Genomic DNA, 21,047 nt, shown 5'->3' with positions numbered 1-21,047 from the left:
TATTAACAGTTCTTGAGTCTTAAGTAATGAGCAGTATGTGTTTATTCTACTGTGTTCTCAACTTTTCTATTTGAATTTTTTCATAGCAGAGTTGAAGAAACAGTGCCGCAATGAATAACAATTATATATGTATTTTCAGATTTCTTTAATTTTCACGTGTGTTTGTTTTGCTGCTAGTTGACATTTTAGTGGAATTTGTGTTTATTTTGTGACAGTTTTATACCGTTAAGGCTTGCAGTGGATGATTAAAAAGGAAATAAAAATTTTTCTTCTTCTTCCTCCTCTATCCTCTATTCCGGAACTTGAGTGGAGATGAGAAAAAGAGAATGAGAAAGGTACCTCAAAGTAGTTCTGTGCTCTTGCTTTTAGGCAGGAGATAGAACTGAAGCTAGTACATAAGAACCATACCTCAAGTAATACCTTTTGAAATCAGTAACCCATCCTTTGCCTTGGAGGCTGCCCAAGTGATCAGAGGGGTCCTAGCAGTTAGGCAGGCAGCGCGGCACAGAGCTGGGAGTGCAAATACTGTGTTGTGATTTGTCTTGTTTTTGACACGGTTTTAGCCCTTTTGTTTAGTAGTAAAAGCTCTTGATTGCCTGATAAAAAGAATTAACTCCTTTTGACAGTGGTCTGTTTTTGAAGTTCTGTTTTTCCGCTTGGCTGCACTGGGTCTTAGTTGTGGCATATGGGATCTAGTTCACCAACAGAGATCAGACCCGAGCCTGTGCTGGGAGTCAGGAGTCTTAGCCACTGGACCACCAGAGAAGTCCCTTTCTGTTTTTTAGATACAAGGCTGAGCTATGGAGGATGGAAGAGGAATTTAAGGGTGAAATATTCTTGGACGAAAAGTTACGGAAGAAGCGGCTTTTCTGAGAAGGTGTCATTACACATGAAGAGAATAGTACTTTCGTCTCTAAACTAGAGTCGTGTTTGAGGTGGGAACTTCCTCTGATTGCAGAATAGATGCTCTTTGACATTAAATGTCTTACCTTAGATTTCCATGAAGACAACTTACAAGGATCTGAATGGCCTCAGTTTAGCTGCTTCGGCGTGTGGAGCTGTTGCTCGCTCCTCCTCTTCCCGTGCCTGGTGTGAGAGTGCTTACTGAGCGCCATGAAGGTTGTTCCAGAGAAGAATGCTGTCCGGATTCTCTGGGGGAGAGAACGGGGCACTCGGACCTTTGGAGCTCAGCGACTTCTGCAGGAGCTGGTTGAAGATAAAACCCGGTGTATGAAATGGGAGGGCAAGGTAAGAACACTCGTTATTTTTCACATAGGATTTGTAGGGATGACAGTAGAATGAGGCCTTAGAGTGAGTTAATGACGCAGAGCTGGCACACAGTTTATTTTGTGTAGCAGAACTGATATATCTAACTTAGGTTTTTTGTTGTTTTGGGGTGTTGTGTTTTTGTGTTTACAAATACGGATGGGCTAGAAATATCTTTTTCCTTTGCAGCTAGATTTCCTGAAGGTAATTTAGATTTATCTCTCTCAATTTGTAGCTTGATCGTTGTCTCCAGTTTTTCAGCTTATACTGTAAAATCTCTGTAGAATGGTGCTTTTGAGATAGAGTGAGCCATAGTTTATAAGTAATGTGTTTTAACTTTTGTTTGTTTTATTTCTCAGAGAGTAGAACTGCCGGATAGTCCACGCTCCACCTTTTTATTGGCCTTCAGCCCAGACAGGTACCTAGTTCTTACCTAAGCTTTACCTGAGACTTGCGGTAGCATTGGTTTCTGTGTATTTTGCTGAGCTTCATGCAAGTGAAATCCCTGAAGACTCTTTGAGTCACTGTATGAACAGAACTTTGCCAGTGTTATCAGAAAGGGGGGAAATAGATGACCAGTGCTAGCCATTAAAATAATGGGAATAAACAAAGGAACCTGTGAAACGTCGAGGATCAAAACTTGGAAAGATTCTCAATCCTTTGCCTGTGTGATATAGGCCACTAATAGCATAATAATTTTCCCTGCTGGAAAAAGTATTCTTTTGAAGGGGTTATGTGTCGTTTAGGGACAGAATGGAGAAGCCAAAAGCTTTTAAAGATGAGAATGTTTCTGTTGTTAGGAAAGCCCAAGGTGTAGTTTTCCCTGTGGGGATGGGGAATGAGTATCAGTTTCCCTCCCGCGTTCTCTACATTGGCTTCCTCCTCCTTGATTCCCTAGGACTCTCTTGGCTTCCACTCACGTAAACCATAACATCTATATCACGGAAGTGAAGACGGGCAAGTGTGTTCACTCTCTGATTGGACACCGCCGCACGCCGTGGTGTGTCACGTTTCATCCCACCATCTCAGGCCTCATCGCTTCTGGCTGCCTAGATGGGGAGGTTCGGATCTGGGATTTACACGTAAGCGTTTCCTTTTCTTTGGTACTCTAGATGCAGAGGCTTATTTACCCTTGCATTCTTGACTCTGAAGGAGAGACTGGCCATGTTCCAGGACCGTCCCTGGGTACTTAATAGTTACTGTTCACTTACTGAGAGGGAGTAGAGCCCACAGTGCTCCATTTCAAGATGAACACCCTGTAACTGTCTGCCCATGGTGACAAGGCACCGGACGTGCTGAGACGTCTTCAGGGTGGATTTCTCTTTTCTTAGATCAAGGATTGTACTGTTTTTCTGATCACGATCGTCAAAGCAGTGTGCTCCTTGTCCTGGAGACTGGCTAGTGGGCTGTTGTGTACCGTGGTATGCACCAAAGCTTGAGTCTTCACGGACTATAGAAACAGGTGCTCATTGCTTATACATTGTAGATAACAGAACTGAATTGACAGTAATGTTTTTCTAGTATATTTGGTGACACTGCCAGATCACTGGTTTTGTATCTGGTTTTCAGAAGACATATTTAAAGTAGGCCCTACAAGTAGTCATTTTACTCGACCTGGACCCTTTTTTTGAAATTGACTTATTTCGCTGGCAGCTTGTAACTTGAGAATGCCTTGGATTTGTTCATTCACAGGGTGGCAGTGAGAGCTGGTTCACAGATAGCAACAATGCCATTGCCTCCCTGGCTTTCCACCCCACGGCTCAGCTTCTGCTGATTGCCACTGCCAGCGAGATCCACTTCTGGGACTGGAGTCGCCGGGAACCCTTTGCCGTGGTGAAGACAGCTAGCGAGATGGAACGGGTCCGGTGAGCAGTCTGGGCACCAGCAGTGTCTGGCATAGGATTAACATGTGGAGAACATTTAAGGGTGCTTTTGCCCCAAGAGGTAGATTATCTCTGTATTATTCCAGCTCAGGGCAGGGGTGTTATCCCTGTGGCTCTTCATACTTTTTAAACTGTTGGCCAGTCAGCTGGGAAGCAGTGCATGTTGTTCATTTCATCTGTTCCTTATTGGCCTCATCTTCAGGTCTTTGTAGATGAAGGCCTTTAGAATCTTTCTTAGGTTCAAAGCTATCTGGTTTGGGATAAAGGCTTTTTTTTTGTTTGTTTGTTTTGAACCTTAAAAGGTGTTCAGGTGGTGGGGAGCTTGGTGGGTAAATTGCTCACCCCTGGTTTTCTGTTAGTCACAATGGAAAGTGGAGATGTAGAGAGATATCAAGTCTGCTAATACTGCCATACGTGGCCTTCAAAGTCAGCGCACATACCGCCTGAACCGAAGCCGAGGCTCTGTTTCCCTTTGGGCCTCTTGGTGTTGCCATTGGATCTTCACTAATTTTCTAGCCTCAGGTGGGTTGCTTGACACCAGCCCTCATGCTTCTCGCCAGTGTAGCAGCTGTGTGAGGGGAGGCGCGAACCTGTGGCAGAGTATGGAAGCGTCCTCTGCTTTACCATTATGATGGGCTCTTGGCCGTGAGCGGCTGTGTGCTTAATGTAGCTGCTTCCTGAGATGGAAGCCCAGGGGTGTTCTTGAAATTATTTTTTGTGAAATGTATTCCCTTATTCTGGCAGGTGTGAGGATGCAACAGGAAGGAGTGAGCTTTAGTATTTTAATCGGTTTTGAAAGTTTTGGAAGTCTCTAGCATTAGGTGGATGCCTGGGTAAATCCCACAGTTGTCAGTAACGATCACTAGAAATTTTCTGCCGGGTTTCCTTTCCTCAGTTAACAGAATTTCTCTCTCCATGTCTCTGTCCGTTTCTTCTGTGTTTTCAGTCTGGTGAGATTTGATCCTCTTGGACACTACTTACTCACAGCAATTGTTAACCCCTCTAATCAGCAGGTAAGTTAGTCAGCAGGTCCAGCTCCATCTAAACTGTGGGTTGTTTGCTGAAGTAGTGCTCGGATTCTGATGGTATTGGACTTTAATTTTCAACGTCTGAGTGTTTCTTTCCAGTCAAGATTTAAAACTAGCCGCAGACCATATTCAAAGTTAGAACTGTAGGTCTTGACAGGGGAGTCCATTCCGAAACCCCCGAGTGATAGTCCCAGTAGAAGTAACCAGACTGCGTTGGATAACTTGTTGTTCGGGTGCCTTTGGCTGGTTGACGTCTTGCTTCCCCTCACAGCCTCCGTGTCATGGAAATGCCTGTTGTAAGAGAATTGGGTTGCCAGCTGAACTCGTTGAGAAATGTTGCTAGTTGCAAGTGAATGATTTGATACCATATGATGATTCTGAATCTGGACCCCGTTAGTTCTCAGTGCTTCAAGGGTGGCATTGTTGCCTCTCTAGAATGTGTGTTGTCCTTGGATGATTATCAGTAATTTCTCTGGATTTACCTGGAAGTTCTACCTAACTGCCTGGTTCTGCCCCTGCCCCACCTTGGTCCATGTTGCAGGGTGATGACGAACCAGAGATCCCCGTAGACGGAGCAGAACTGTCGCACTACCGTCAGCGGGCCCTCCTGCAGTCACAGCCCGTGCGCCGGACGCCTCTCCTCCACAATTTCCTGCACATGCTGTCCTCCCGCTCCTCTTGCATCCAGGTGGGAGAGCAAAGCACAGTGCAAGATCCTGCCACCCCCTCACCCCCACCGCCTCCCCCTCAGCCCTCCACGGAGCGCCCCAGGACTTCCGCTTACATCCGGCTCCGACAGCGGGTCAGTTACCCCACAGCCGAGTGCTGCCAGCACCTTGGGATCCTGTGCCTTTGCAGCCGCTGCTCGGGCACTCGAGTTCCTTCCCTCTTGCCACACCAGGACAGTGTCCCCCCTGCTTCTGCCAGGGCTACTACCCCTTCCTTTTCTTTTGTGCAGACCGAGCCCTTCCACCCCCCGGAGCAGGCCTCGTCAGCGCCGCACGACCCGGGCCTCCTGAGCCGGCCGTCTGCCTTCAGTACGGTCCAGAGCAGCACCGCCGGCAACACGCTCCGCAACCTCAGCCTGGGTCCCCCGCGGCGCTCCCTGGGAGGCCCTCTGTCTGGCCACCCTTCCAGGTACCACCGGGACATAGCCTCCGGGCTGACGGGATCTGAGTGGACCCGGACAGTGCTCAGTCTGAACTCTCGCTCCGAGGCGGAGTCCATGCCCCCGCCCAGGACCAGCGCCTCTTCGGTGAGTCTACTCTCTGTGCTGCGACAGCAGGAAGGTGGCTCTCAAGCCTCTGTGTACACTTCAGCCACAGAAGGGAGGGGTTTTCCAGCCTCGGGGTTGGCAGCTGAGTCAGATGGAGGGAACGGCTCCAGCCAAAACAACTCGGGCAGCATCCGCCACGAGCTTCAGTGTGACCTGAGACGCTTCTTTCTGGAGTATGACCGGCTTCAGGAGCTGGACCAGAGCCTCAGCGGGGAGGCCCCCCAGGCCCAGCAGGCCCAGGAAATGCTCAACAATAACCTTGAATCCGAACGGCCAGGGCCGTCCCACCAGCCCACCCCGCACAGCAGCGAGAACAACTCCAACCTGTCCCGTGGCCACTTGAACCGCTGCCGCGCTTGCCACAATCTGCTGACCTTCAACAACGACACTCTGCGCTGGGAAAGAAGCACACCTAACTACTCCTCTGGCGAGGCCAGCGCCTCCTGGCAGGTCCCTGGCACCTTTGAGGGCATGGCCGCGAGTGGCAGCCAGCTGCCCCCTCTCGAGCGGACTGAGGGCCAGACGGCCAGCTCCAGCAGGCTGGAGTTGGGCAACTCTGCCAGCCCACAGGAGGAGAGGACTGTGGGGGTGGCCTTCAACCAGGAGACGGGCCACTGGGAACGCATTTACACCCAGGCCAGCCGATCTGGAACTGTGTCACAGGAGGCCTTACATCAGGATCTGCCGGAGGAGAGCTCTGAGGAGGATTCTCTCAGGAGGTAAGCAGAGGCCTCCCGGTCTCCTCCCACGCCCCTTTTTCTCCTGGTGCCTCTTCTTCAGCCCTGTGGGTCTCGGTGGCTGCATCTGGAGCGTCTGGGACCCACGCATCTGGTTCTGATCTCCTGAGCTTCCATTGCGTCTTCGTGGAAAAGCTTGCTGTGGTGGCAGAGAGAGGATAAGGCCTGGCAGCCTGAGTCCAGCGACTCTGCTCTCTCATGTGACTCTGGCTCGGCTCACGTGACGTGTAGCCTTAAAGGAGAGTTGTGGGTGAGCTTAGAGAGGCGTGAGGAGGTAGAACCATGAACTTCCTCCACTCTGCTTTTTGGCCTCCTAAAAGGATTGTCTGTGCAGGGCTGGTTATCGTTAAACAACACAATATCCCAGAGAGGCTAGAGGGAAAAAAATTTCTGATAGTAGAAGAGAGCCGTACTTGGGACAGATTAGTGTATTGGGTCTTTGTATTGCTTTGGACAATTTCTTAAACCTCATCTTTTGGAACATTGCAACTTGACAAAAGGAAAATAAAATAGTGTATAGATATATATTGAGGACTATTTTTTTCCTGTAGCTATATATATATATATGTTTTGGACAGTAAGTTACTTAAGATTTTTTGAGTAGATCTTCCAGAGGGACATCACCTGCAGATGGGGAAGAAGAGATTCATAGAAGGAAGGCCTCTCCATACTCGGCTCGGCATCCCAGGCAGCTCTTTCATGGAAGACACAGCGTGGGTGTAGTTGATCGCCCACCTCGTGTTCCGTATATGGCTGCGTGCGCATCTATCTTGATTTATTAGGGACTTCTTTCTGTAATTCTGTAAAGGTCAGATCTAGCGTAATCACCGACTCCCAGAATATGCCTGTTGGATTCAAGCAGCATATTTCTCTGCATTGCATCCTCTGTTGAAGCAACTGAAATTTCTCTGACATAAGCTTCTAACAAGGGTGGGAATATGGATTGTGCACATCATGTACTTGTTATTTTGGGAGGATGCTTTAGAGAGTTGCCCAGTTAATAAGTCTTGTTGAATTACATTTTTTTTTCCCAGCACTGTGCTGGGCACTGTCAGGAATACAAAAGAAGCTCAATACCTGGTCTTTGCCCACTGGCAGTATAGAGTGTTGTTGTAGAGGCAAGACTTATTTACATGTAATTATATAAAAAATGTAAATGAGCCAAATGCTCCATTGTATGGTACTGAGACTCAGTGTAGTCTAATTTCAGAGAAAGGGAAGTATCATCAAAGAAGGTGTTGCGAAATCAAGCCTTGAAAGAAGGGTAGGATCTGGAAAGGGAAAGACCTTTTTTATTTTAGGGGAATAGCACCTAAATAAATAGCCTCCTGAGGAAGGGAAGAGTGTGGTGAATTCTAGATAAAAGCGGTTACTTAAGGGCAGTTACTGTCTGAGAACACAGAGAGACTTGGTCATGATAGGAAAGATAGATGAAATGATTGATACTGTGCCCGTATGGTTGAGGCCAGTTCTGGATTAATATCTCCTACATTGCCGTCTTTGTAATATTTTGCTTTGTGTAATGACCCCTGTCAGGAGCCGGAGACTCTGTTCTTCCTTTTTGTCAAGAGGTAAGATGGAGAAGGAAACGTCAACCCACTCCAGTGTTCTTGCCTAGAAAATCCCATGAACAGAGGAGCCTGGTGGGCTGCAGTCCACGGGGTTGCAGAGTCAGGCATGACTGAGCTTCTGAGCACACGAGATGGTAGCAAGCATAGTACCCAACATGCATCGGCATTCAGGAAGTGTGTTTAAAGGCAACCAGAAAGGACTGTCTTCAGTTACTGCTCTGAAAGTCTACGAGGACCTGGTGCTCTGGCACCAGTGGGCTTGTGGTTAGCCTTTGTTCATTCTGTTCTAGCAGAACAACTCTTCATGTGTTGCTGTGCTGAGAAATACCTGAGTCATTTAAAACAAACTCTACTGTTTGATAATAATTAGAGATACCAATAACTGAGAGCCTACTCCTGTGTTCTAGCTTTGCATTGTTTCTAATTTCTAGAGTAACTCTGTGCAAAGCAGGTATTAAATTTCCCATCTTTAAGTTGAGGAAGGAGAGGCTCAGAGAAGTCAAGTTTCTTGTTAAAGGTCACACAGTAGGTTGCTGAATGGGAATTTGAACTCTGGTGTGCGTAAAAAAGATTTTTCCAAGCTGCTGTCTATGGTGTATTTCTTAAAGTGATGATGTATTTTTAGGTGAACCATTTTTGTTTTCTTTCTTTTAATTTTTTGATTATAGAAATCTTCAAACATAAAAATAGAGAACATAAAAATAGAGCTCCCATAATATGCTTATCACCTGACTCCAGAAATTTTCAACACTTTTGTCTGTACTCCCTACCCTTCCTTTCCATCCAGTCATCACATAATTTTGTTTGAAAATACTCCAATGTGTTTCTAGAGCAGTGCTGTCTAATAAAATGTTCTGTATCTGTGCCATCTAGGATAGTATCTACCAGCCACATATGGCTGTTGAGCTTTTGAAATGTGACAAGTGTAATCTGAGGAACTACATAGGTAACCACATGTGACTAAAATATTAATAGTTACTTCTTAATAATGTATGCCATTTAAAACCCTGAAACTTTTATTAAGGATCTGTCAAAATTTTTTGTAGACAAGAGGTAGTATGTATTTGTGGTTTAAATAAAAAGAGTTCAAGTATTTAGAAAATGTATGTTGCAGAAGATGAAACCCCTTGTCATCTTGCTGTAAATAATTATATATATGCTTTTTAGATTCAAAATACACAGATGCATGGTTCTCGTTGTACAATAATGTATTAATACGGTGGTTGGATACATTATTTATGGAGTTGCTTCTTTTCAGATGAGCTTGAATGAGATGAGGTGTGTACCATGAAGGTTGACAGCCTCCTCAAAAATGAGGTATATTATAAAATATTTTAAGTGCACACCCATTAGAGAAGGGCCACCACTTCCTCATAAACTGAGAGCTTGCATTTTGGTGTAGATGAAGCGGCAGCTCCTCCTCCTCCCGGGGGTCCCACGCTCTCTGGCTGTCAAGTGGCCCTTGCTGGAGTTTCCCCAGCAGGTGTCACTGTTGGGCTGTTGCTGCCGCTGGGCTGGCAGGGACAAGGGTGTAATTGCTGTGTGTGCACGTCTGCTTGAAGGGAGGGGGTTTCTTCTTAAGCTTTATAGTAGGAGATAGTCTAAGGAGGCATGTTTTGATCCTTGTCTCTGCTGATACAATCTATAGTGTTTTCAGATAGTGAGAATATGAAGCAAAAAGGTGTGTATTTCAGTATAGCTCTGTGTTACTTAACAGTGATAACCAGCTCACAGTTTATCTCCTTTTGCCTGTGGGCAGTGGAAAGCAACTGTTTCTATAGTCTTGACTCCAGATTACAATTTATAACTTGGATGGCAGGCCCTTTGCTTCACCACGAGAAGCTTCTTTTGGGGTCTGATTGCCTTTGAGCTAGCAGGAGAAAATGAGGGTACTCTGGCTCCTGGCAGCAGGAGTCCCTATGGCCCTGAAAGGCTGCTATTAAGGAAAAGAGAAAATTATTTTAAATGGCATCTTAAAACTGGAGACAGTGTAGAGTTTATGTTGCTCAGCCTCTGTCTCTCTCTCTCTTTTTCTAATTGATGAGGAAACTTAGATACAGCGAGGGGAAGTGGCTTACAGAGGTGCCTGTAGCAAACATGGGAGTCAGAACTTCTGGGTCCTAAAGAGGGCACTCTTTCCTCCTCTTCGTTTGAAATGAATGCTTTAACCGTCAGTTTTCTCTGTGAAAACCTCTGAAGCTCCTGTAGATCATTGCCTGAGGGGCTCTTCAGTGGACTTTTCTTTGTAAGAAACTGGAACTCCGATAGCTCATTTGTGATTATTGTCACTGGGTAAATGTAATCAACGTGATGTTTAATAGGGCCACGGGAGAAACACTGTTTTAGTTATTTGCCACAGAACTGCGTTAATTAGTTCTTTTATTTATTTAAAAATACATATTTTTTATTTATTTAAAAATATTTTTAGTTGTATTTATCTGGCTGTGCCGGGCCTTAGCTGCCTCACTGGGCGTCTTCAGTCTGGGATCTTTAGTTGTGGTATGCAAACGCTTAGTGGCAGCACACGGGATCTAGTGTCTTGAGCAGGAATTGGACCCAGGCCCCAGCTGCATTGGGGGTCCTGCATTAGCCGCTGGACCACAAAGAAGTCCCTTTTTCTCTATATATAATTTTATTTATCTATCTTTGGCAGCACGGGTCTCGTTGCTGTGCGGGCTTCGTCTAGCTATGGCGAGCAGGGGCTGCTCTCGTAGCAGCGCACAGGCTTTTCATTGCAGTGGCTCCTTTAGTTCAGAGCTTGGGCCCTTGGTGCTTGGGCTTTAGTAGTCGCGGCTCCTGGGCTCTAGAAAACAGGTTCAGTGGTTGTGGCTTACGGGCTCAGTTGCTCCACAGCATCTGGGATCCTCTCACATCAGGGATTGAACCCATGTCTCCTGCATTGGCAGGAGAATTCTTTACCGCTGAGCCACCAGGAAGAGCCCAATTTTTTTTTTTGGCTGCACAGCATGTGGGATCTTAGTTCCCTGACCAGGGATCAAACTGCATCCATTGCATTGGAAGTAGGAGTTGTAACCACTCAGCTGCCAGGAAGTCCTCATTATTCCTTTTAAAGTGATTCTGTTAGGGAAGTTCACTTTTAAAATCTCAACAACTGGGGAATCAAATTTGGGCTAAATCTTCCCTAGCTGAAATTACTGCATTTTTTCTCCAGAAAGGTAACAAGGCCTTTTGTTGTTCAGTTTCTCAGTCGTGTCCAACTTTTTGCAGCCCCCATGGACTGCAGCATGCCAGGCTTCCCTGTCCTTCACTATCTCCCAGAGTTTGCTCAAACTCATATCCATTGAATCAGTGATGTCTTGGGTTTGAAATATTTACTATAAAATTTTGTGTGTTCTGAGAACAGATAGATGTCTTTTGATCTGTACTTTTTCCATATGATAGATGAAGACTAGGGGGAGACATTCTTGGTTATAAGCTTAGACTTTGACCCGGACCCTAGAAGGTTAGAATTGAAAGTCTTCATTAGATTTCTCTGTTGTTGTTGCTGCTGTTGTTGTTTTAAGACTTTTGTGAGGGGATTGCTTTGTTGGAGCAGCCTGAAACCTCTTGAGGCTTCATGAGCCAACAGCGTGCTTAACCCCTTAGTTTCTCAGCGCTAGTCACATGGAGATTCTCCTGGAGCTGCAGCAGAATGTCATTGATGGAGGGAGATACATGAATGGCTATGTTCATGGGGCTAGTCCTGGGTCCACAAGAGGCAGGAGGCAGACAAGAAATTAGGAAAATACCAGGCTTCTCAGTGTGATTGTAACATCTGCAGGGGTTCATCTCAAGTAGTTCTGTGCCACTGACCTGAGTCTGCAGGGTTTCATATATCTAAAATCAAGAGTCGGACACAACTTGGCAACTGAACACAACAGACTCAGCTTATTCAGAACCTAGCCCAGAGGCCTCTTTTCCTTTGGGAAACCTTCTCTGACTGCCCCAGATTATCACTTTCTCCTCTTTGCTGTTTGTGTCCAGACATAGAACCTTCCTTGTAGTGTCATGGCCATGACAGAGAACCATGTCAGCGAGCTCCCTAAAGGCAGTGATTGTGCCTTATCCCTTACTGTACCTAGATAGTATCTGGCACACAGTAGGTGCTCAATAAATTGAATTCACATTGTTGAATTGAAGTTATATCCTCTGTGATACAGTATGCAGTGTATATCCTTTTTGGCTTTCTTAGTTAAAGGAGAAAAAAAAAATCGTATCACATCCTTAGTCTCCTGGAGAGTCATCGGCTCAGTGAGTGCTTGTTGAATAAACCAAGTGGCGTGACCAGAGTTGTACATGGTAAAGACACTGTCTATAACTTGAGCTCGGGTGACCTGGAGTTCGTTCTCTGCTGTTGCACCCCTGAGCCGTGTCCCTAGCCTGTGCGTTGCCTGTGCTGAGGCCTGTGGTCAGTCTTTCGCGCCCGGTCCGCTGACCTGCAGGTGGGCCGTGCTGACGCCCCCAGCCCTGCACACTCGGACGCTACTCCAGCGCCTCCTGGGTCCGTGTGGCTGGAATCGGCGCTGCGCCCCAGTCATGTCGGTGTCTCCAGCAGTCAGTGCTTCTGTTTTGTTTTTCTCCTTAAATACTCTCTGCAGTCTCTGAGATGGAATACTTCATCAAGTTCAAATTAGATGTGAAGGCTCTGGTTCCCGTTTTTGCTTTATGTTTCTTTTCGTTTTCTGTGGAAAGCTTGCACTGAATTTGCTTGGAAGTTGGATGTTTGGGGATTGAGGAAAATGGGTTCTCTCATCTTTTTTTTTTTTCCCCGTTTTGGGAGCGTCTGAACATTATTAAACTGAATCCTTTTTTTTTTTTAGTTTTGAAATGACTTTAGGTTTTGTGTTGTTGCCTGGGGGCAGAGTCCTTATATTAAGAAAGAATTTTGCTTTACCTCTGTGATTATGCCCCTAAAAATTTGGTGGGCTTGCCGTCTTTGATAGTCAAATTAAAATAAGCCCTTTCTAACTTTTGAGTTCTTACTCAGAAGTTTAGGATTTGAGGACAAAGAATAGAGGAGAATTCTTCACCAAGGGAATTTAATATCTGGATGGGCAAATCTTGGGCTTGGTCCTTCTGGGGAAAGAGAACCAGGTATTGAGAAATCAAAAAAGCTGATGGTGGAATTAAGCAAATTAGTTTTAAGAGAGTAAGGGAATCTAGGGAAAGATAAACCCAGGCCCTAAAGGAGGAGGCTCCTCTGAGGGAGTACGGGTCTTTTTATATAACCCTGGGTTGGTGAAATAATTCCTCAACTTATTCATTCATAAATTGACAACTATTTGCTAAGTACCTGCAGGGTGTACTATATATTATTTAAACACCAGCATCAAGTCTCTCAGTCTAATGGGAGAAAGTAAATAAACACATAAATAAGATACCTAGGATACCAGGTGGTGGTAAATTCCATGGAGAAAAATATTTTGAAATGTAGGGGTTTCTAGGGTGGAAGTTTGCAGTGTTAAATGGGGTCATCAGAGGAAGTCTGGTAAGGTGACATTGGCGCAGACACCTCTTCCTTTAGGCAAGCAAGGGAGAAACCTCTGTAGAGATGGGGGCAAGGACGTTCTCGGCAGAGAAGGACAAATCAAGTTCCCTGAAATGCTTGGCTGGAGCACAGCGAAGGCTGGCGTGATAGACGATGAAGTTAGAGAGGTAATGGGGACCAGCTATGTGGGCCTTCTAAGCCATTTAAGGGATTTTACGTCTAACTCTGAGAGATTTGGGAAGTGGAGTTGCATGATCTTATATTTTAAAAGGATCACTGTGGCTGCTGATTGACAGTAGACTGAAGAGGCTCTGCTAAATAGGGTAAATTAAAGTTAGGCCAACAGCACACACTTTGGGGTTAATTTGTGTCTGGATTTTGTGGTGAAAACCTGAAGGTGGGAGTCAGTCATTGTGTCAGAATTAGAAGGACCTTAAATGTTTGGGTGAGAGTTGCCAAATAAATAAAGAAATAAAGCCTCTTGGCAGGCATATTATCTGCAACGCCTCACCCCCATTCCCCAACCATGACAGCATGTTGTTAAAACTGAGAAAGGGAGATCTTGAAAACTTTATAGTGAGCAAGGGATCATAAATGGAAATTGTGAGATGCCTGGTTTTTTTTTTTTTTTCTCAGAAAACTAATACGAATTCGTTTGTAACAATTCAAACATAGAAACATGCGATTTGTCTATCTATAGTACATATCCTCCGGAGAAGGCGATGGCACCCCACTCCAGTACTCTTGCCTGTAAAATCCCATGGACGGAGGAGCCTGGTGGGCTGCAGTCCATGGGCTGGCTAGGAGTCCGACACGACTGAGCGACTTCCCTTTCACTTTTCACTTTCATGCATTGGAGAAGGAAATGGCAACCCACTCCAGTGTTCTTGCCTGGAGAATCCCGGGGATGGGGGAGCCTGGTGGGCTGCCGTCTATGGGGTCGCACAAGAGTCGGACACGACTGAAGCGACTTAACAGCAGCAGTAGCAGTACATATCCTCTGCAGTGCTAACCGCTGTTAACAACTTGTGTGTTAACTTCAGAATTTTTTTCTATGCAAATGCAAACACATTTTTCTTTATTTATAAAAATGGGATCATACTAAGTCTACTGTTCCACCATTTACATATTTTGCTTCTTGTGTCATGGACATTTTTCCATGTTGATGTGCATGGATGTGCTCCATTCTGTTTTAACAGTGGTATAGTAGTCCCACAGTCGAATGCACCCTGCTCAAGTCCTCTGCTGCTGGAATCCGAGTTGTTTCTGGTTTTGTGCACAGAAGCAGTGCTGCAGCGTCTTTGTGTACTTGTGCGGGTGCCTCTAGAGGAGAATGCACTTTCAGAACTTCAGTCGCTGGGGCTGAAGAGTATGAACATTGTTAATGGCAATTGAAAATTAATTCTATTCATTACTACTAATTTAAAACATATAACATTTTCTGTTTTAGTGAACATAATTTCATAGATATTCGTAAATTCATAGATTAGAGCTTTTAATCCTGTGGGTCCCCCCGCATAAATTCTTAAGTGTCTTAGCAGTAAATCCTACCACTGGGCTTTTCAGGAGTCTGATCCTCCAAGTTGAGAATGACTTCTGTGTGGGTTTTATTCTAAACGTCTGCCACCTGGAGGTGTTCCTGTGCTTTTCTTCTCCAACAGCCGTGTATGAGGGAGACGTAACCTTGGTTTCATCTTTGACATTCACTTGACTTACTGGCTCTGGGTCACCTAGTCTTCCTGGCCTTCCTAAATGATCCAGAGAATCTGGGTATCTGTTGCCCCATCATGAGATGTTAGCATTTAGATATTTATTTGTTTGCAGGGATGGTTAAAACCCATTTCTCTCTTTGGCAATTTGAGGGTGAGGATAGAGTAGAAGAGGTGGTGGCCATTGCTGTTCATCTTTTCCCCTTTCTCTGCTCATCTGCCCAGCCAAGTCACATTGTGTTTGAGCCTCTGGATTCTGAGTGATCCCTGGTTGTATCTTCTATATCAGGGATTGGGACTTTTTCTGTGAAGGGCAAGCTTGTAAATATTTCAGGCTTTGCATAGGCCATATGGTCTCTGTCGCAAATGCTGAACTTTGCCATTGTAGCACAAAAGTAGCCGCAGACAATATGGAAGTGAATGAGTGTGGCTCTGTGCCAATAGAAACTTCACTTATGGACACAAATGCGATTTTTATATAATTTTCACATGTCATGAAATAGTCTTCCTTTGATGTTTTTCAGCTATTTAAAAATATAAAAGCCATTCTTAGCACATGGGCTGTACAAAAACAGGCAGCAGGCCAGATTTGGCCGACAGGCTGTGGCTTGCCAATCCCTGCTTATGTGAACATGACTTGGAATGGAAGAGAGTCAGGTGCTATGGTAATAAAAGGCGTTATGATAATGAGAGTCCCGGAAGAGGTAGGTCGTGGGCTCTCGCACTTGTTCCCTCTGTCTGTACTTTGGACTGGATGTCCTAAGTACTTGCTCTTGTGAGATTTCTTTGATGGTGAAGAGCTGGCTTAAGTGCAGGAAGAATTTCTTTGTTTCCTCTGCTTTCTGCCCAGAAGCAAGGTTTTTTAACCTTGCTCCATATCTATCTTGGCAAGTGAGGAGGCTTACCCTGGTGTTGGGGAGGGTGTGAGCCTCCAGGTCGTCCAGGCAGAGTTGGGTCCACAGACAGCCTTTCCCCCACTGTAGGTCAGGTCGGTACCTGTTGGGCTGATGTAAATTATCCCCCACCATCCCTCTCTCTGGGGCTGAGTGGTGCAGGGAAGGCTGTGTGCTTTGTAGATACACATGGAGAGCCTGAAGAGATGTAATCACTTCTGTCAGTTCAGAGTGGTGGAATGCTCAGGGACTCGGGTGGGATCTGTATGTGTACTGCAGAATACATTTGGAGCAGTTTCCCGTGTACTCATATACCCCCTTCAGGTCCCCTTCTCTACTGGATCTGTTCAGAGTAGTGCTCTAAAGGATGCGTTGGAGGTTTTGCTGAAGACGATAACACCAGGTGTATGGGGTTCTGTTTGCATAATATATTTTGCTTATTGTAATCGGTCCCAGCCCATTAGGGCTGTGCAGGTAGCTTCTCTCCCTCCTCTTGGGCTTCTTATATATTTATGGGGTGGAGGTGGGGGGAGTTCCAGTTACATCTTCTGCTCCTCCTTGGAAGCACCTGACAGTGTGTTCACATGAACACATTTGGCTCTAGTGGGTGGGTCTGTAACATTCGCCCAGAGATCGCAGAATAGCCTTCAGATACATTTGTTTGGCACTCACACTATTACTAAAAATTTCATTTTTTCTACATAAATCCAGATTTCTGGATTCTATAGGTAAAAAAAACACAAAAATGGACCTCATCCATTTCCATTTCCTGCTTAATTCCAATTCTGTGTTGGTTCCCACTGCATTAATTAGCTAAAGCAAGTCTTCTTAAGTTTCCTACCACTTAGCTCCACCAGGGGGAGACACTGGACATGGCAGGACTCTTCTTCTCTATCCCACCCCTCCTGCCTAATTCACCCACCGAGGGCGCCCCTGCTGGCTGTAGGCCGACATGCCGACAACCTCCTCACCTGACAGGAGAAACTGCCTGACTTTTTTTTAATAGCAACAATTAATAAACTCCTCCTCTGTTTCCAAAGAGGGAAAGTGGGGGTGCCAAGCGCATTTGCTGGCTGGGACACAGTTGAGTGTGCTGATTTCTGTCATGTCAGGTTATGCAGTATAACCTTTCTTTAACGCTGGACTTGTGTAAAAAAATCTGGGACAAGACTGTCTGCACGTCTCCCTGTGAGCAGAGCGCCTTGGACAGAGGCGTGGGTTTCAGTGAAGAGGTCGGTTGATTTGGATGTCAACCTGCCAGAGAATTAAAATCAAGTTAGGAGCAGGAGTAGAAGACTAATAATAAAGGAGTCAAAGGCGGAGAGTGTGGCCGAGTCACAGAGGGAGAGTTGCAGCTTGTTAACCTCGTGTCCTTCGCCTTTGCCGCGTCACAGAGTATGAGTTTGAGTCTTTTTGCCTCTTCTACTCCCCCCCCCCCAAATGTTCATGCACGTTTCTGTTTTCCTCTATCTCCCTGCTGTCTCCTTGGGTCACTTCACCTCTTCTTTTCTTTGTTCTGATGGCAAATGTAACCTGTTTGGGGGGTCTTTTTTTCTTACTGTGATTAAAAAAAAACACATAAGTTTACCCTGTTAATTTTTTAATGTACAGTCTTGTTAAGTCTGTGCACAGAGCTGCACAGCAGATCTCTAGAACTGTTTCTCCCTGTAAGAGTGAAATGGTCATTGAACAATTCTCATTTCCCCCTCCCACCATTCCCTGGCAACCACAGTTCAGTTTTCTTTTTCTATGAGTTTGATTGCTTTAGATCCTCATATAAGTGGAATCATGCAGTCTTTGTCTTTTTGTGATTGGCTTATTTCACTTAGCATAATGTCTTCAAGGTTCTTCCATGTTTTGGCGTATGACAGGATTTCCTCCTTTTAAACAGCTGAATAATATTCAGTTGTGTATATATACCGCATTTGCTTTATCCGTTCATCTGTGTGTGGGCCTTTAGGTTGCTTCCACACCTTGGCTATGTGAATAATTCTGCAATGAACATGGGTGTTCAGATGTCTCTGAGATTCTGCTTTCAATTCCTGTGGATATACACTCAGAAGTGATATTGCTGGGTTATATGGTAGCTATATTCTCAATTTTTTGAGGAACTGCAATGCTCTGTGTCAGCAACTGCACAGTTTTACAGTTCTACCAACAGTGTGCAAGAGTTCCTATTTCTCCATATCCTCATCAGAATTGTTATTTTCTGTTTTGGGTTTTTTCTTTTGTTTTGTTTTTTGGAGAGCTGCATCTTAATATTCATGAGATGATATGTCATTGTGGGTTATTTGCAGGGTTATTTCCGTGATGATAAATGATGTTGACCACCTTTTCATATGTTTGTTGACCATTTGTATATATTCTTTGGATAAATGTCTATTCTAGTCCTTGGGCCATTTTTTAAAATTGGGTTTTTGGTTGTTTTTAACTTATTGGAGTTCTTTATATATTCTGGATATTAACCCTTTATCTGATAAATAGCTTACAGACATTTTGTCCTGTTCTGTAGTTTGCCTTTTTATTCTGTTGTTTCCTTTGCTTAAGTTTTAAAAATTGGATGCAGTCCCAGCTGTCTGTTTTCACTTTTATTACCAGTGCTTTTTGTGTGTCATATCTAGGAAGTCATTGCCCATTCCAGTGTCATAAAACATTCCCCCTATATCTTCTCATAAAACTTTCCCCCGTCTGTGAATTTTATAGTTTTAGGTCATAGTTTAGGTTTTTAGTCCGTTTTGAGTTGATTTTCACCTGTGGCATAAGATAAGGGTCCACCTTTATTCTCTTGCATGTAGACAGACAGTTTTCTCAGTACCTTTTGTGAAGACTTTCTTGCCCTCGTTGTCAGACATCATTTGACCATACACACAAGGGTTTATATCTGGGTTCTCTATTCTATGCCATTAGTCTATATGTCTATCTTTATGCCAGTACCATACTGTTTTAATTACTGTAGCTTTGCAGTATGATTTGAAATCAGGAAGTGTTAGGCTTCCAGCTAGGTTCCTCTTTCACAAGATTATTTGACTAGTCAGAACTCTTTTTGAGCTTCCATATGAATTTTAGGATTTTTTTTTTTCTCTTTCTGAAAGAAAAAAAAGCCATTGGGATTTTGATAGAGATTTCATTGAATCTGTAGATTGCTTTGGGTATTATAGACATTTAAACAATATTGTCTTCTAATCCATAAACATGAGATGTCTTTCTATTGTTTCATTAATTTTTTCCAGTGGTGTTTTATAGTTTTCAGTGTATAAATCGTCTACCTCTTTGGTTAAGTTTATTCCTACGTATTTTATTCTTTTTGATGCTATTATAAGTAGGAGTTTTTTCTTAATTTCCCTTTTAGCAGATGTAAATCTTTAAAACAAAAAGGACCTTTTTTTTTTTTTAACTTCAGAAGTGTGTTTTCCCAGAAGTACAGCACTCTTTCTTTTTTGCATGCTTTTCTGATTCCTTTTCCTACTGTCTCTTGTGAGTTCTCAAAATTGAGACAGAAGCTTGACTCATCATTTTCTGTTACTCCTTGAAGACAAAGGACCATTGCTATAATGGTCATCCTAACAGAATTACTGAATTTGTTTTGTTTTTATTTAATTTTTTAAATTTTAATTGAAGTATAGTTGATGACAACCCACTCCAGTACTCTTGCCTGGAAAAGCCCATGGACGGAGGAGCCTGGTAGGCTGCAGTCCATGGGGTCGCTAAGAGTCAGGCATGACTGAGCGACTTCACTTTCACACATTGGGGAAGGAAATGGCAACCCACTCCAGTATTCTTGCCTGGAGAATCCCAGGGACGGGGGAGCGTGGTGGGCTGCCGTCTATGGGGTCGCACAGAGTTGGACATGACTGAAGTGACTTAGCAGCAGCATAGCTGATTTACAAAGAGTGGCTGAATTTTCAGACCCTCCTAGAGCAACTAAATTTGACAGCTGTGTTAGATGGTACTATTTTGGATGTGATAAGACTGGGGGTGGGAGAGAGGTGTCCATATATGAGAATGTGTTTGTTGTGCGATTTTTGGCCAGTGGTCCTCAAAGTGTGGTCCTCAGACCAGGAACATCAGCAACTCCTGCTGATGTTAGAAATGTGAGTTTCTGGGCTCATTCCAGACCTACTGAATCAGAAACTGGGGGTGGGAGGCATGCAGTCTGTTTTTAATAAGCTCTTCAGATGATTTTGATATGCACCAAGTTAGAGAACACTGTTTTAGACCATCTAGGAACTCTTACTATTTATTAATTTATTTCTATAATTATTTTTTTCTTTGTTTTTGGCTGCACTGGATCTCCGTTGCTGCACAGGTTTTCTCTAGCTGTGACGAGCAGGAGCTCCACTTTGTTGCAGTGTGCGGGCTTCTTATTACGATGCCCTCCCTTGTTGCAGCGCACAGGCTCTGGGCACTCGGGCTTCAGTCATTGAAGCACACAGGTTCGGTAGTTGGGGCTCCCGGGCCCTTGAGCACTCAGGCTTCAGTCGTTGAAGCACACAGGTTCGGTAGTTGGGGCTCACAGGCTCTGGGCACTCGGACTTCAGTCGTTGAAGTACACAGGTTCGGTAGTTGGGGCTCCCGGGCCCTTGAGCACTCGGGCTTCAGTTGTTGAAGCACACAGGTTCAGCAGTTGGGGCTCACGGGCCCTTGAGCACTCGGACTTCAGTCGTTGAAGCACACAGGTTCGGTAGTTGGGGCTCACGGGCCCTTGAGCACTCGGACTTCAGTCGTTGAAGCACATAGGTTCGGTAGTTGGGGCTTACAGGCCCTTGAGCACTCGGGCTTCAGTCGTTGAAGCACATAGGTTCGGTAGTTGGGGCTCACAGGCTCTGGGCACTCAGGCTTCAGTCGTTGAAGCACACAGGTTTGGTAGTTGGGGCTCCCGGGCCCTTGAGCACTCGGGCTTCAGTCATTGAAGCACACAGGTTCGGTAGTTGGGGCTCCCGGGCCCTTGAGCACACGGGCTTCAGTCGTTGAAGCACACAGGTTCGGTAGTTGGGGCTCCCGGGCCCTTGAGCACTCGGGCTTCAGTCGTTGAAGCGCACAGGTTCGGTAGTTGGGGCTCCCGGGCCCTTGAGCACACGGGCTTCAGTCGTTGAAGCGCACAGGTTCGGTAGTTGGGGCTCCCGGGCCCTTGAGCACTCGGGCTTCAGTCGTTGAAGCACACAGGTTCGGTAGTTGGGGCTCCCGGGCCCTTGAGCG

At 45.1% G+C, this 21,047-nt stretch overlaps 1 protein-coding gene across 14 annotated transcripts in view; it reads left to right on the top strand.

The window, feature by feature from the left end:
* Positions 1-21,047, top strand: part of AMBRA1 (autophagy and beclin 1 regulator 1) — a 172,920-nt gene that overhangs the window by 30,470 nt on the left and 121,403 nt on the right. For 6 of the 14 annotated variants that reach the window (XR_015142362.1, XM_086341412.1, XM_086341410.1 and 3 more), the window contains exons 2-7: positions 995-1,248; positions 1,626-1,684; positions 2,165-2,348; positions 2,959-3,131; positions 4,096-4,162; positions 4,719-6,172. Coding sequence is in view for 13 of the 14 variants with exons in the window: in XM_086341412.1 (XP_086197538.1) it covers positions 1,114-1,248; positions 1,626-1,684; positions 2,165-2,348; positions 2,959-3,131; positions 4,096-4,162; positions 4,719-6,172 (2,072 nt within the window). In the remaining variant the exon portion in view is untranslated. The remainder of the gene's footprint in view (positions 1-994; positions 1,249-1,625; positions 1,685-2,164; positions 2,349-2,958; positions 3,132-4,095; positions 4,163-4,718; positions 6,173-21,047) is intronic. The other 8 variants (XM_086341418.1, XM_086341415.1, XM_086341413.1 and 5 more) reach the window with 3 other exon arrangements.

Source organism: Bos grunniens, chromosome 15 (genome assembly GCF_055505025.1).
Source record: "Bos grunniens cultivar Pamir isolate PY7600 chromosome 15, Bosgru_T2T1.0, whole genome shotgun sequence".
Classification (NCBI taxonomy): domain Eukaryota; kingdom Metazoa; phylum Chordata; class Mammalia; order Artiodactyla; family Bovidae; genus Bos; species Bos grunniens.
Note: the sequence above shows the minus strand (reverse complement) of the source record. Positions and strands in the feature narration are given on the sequence as shown.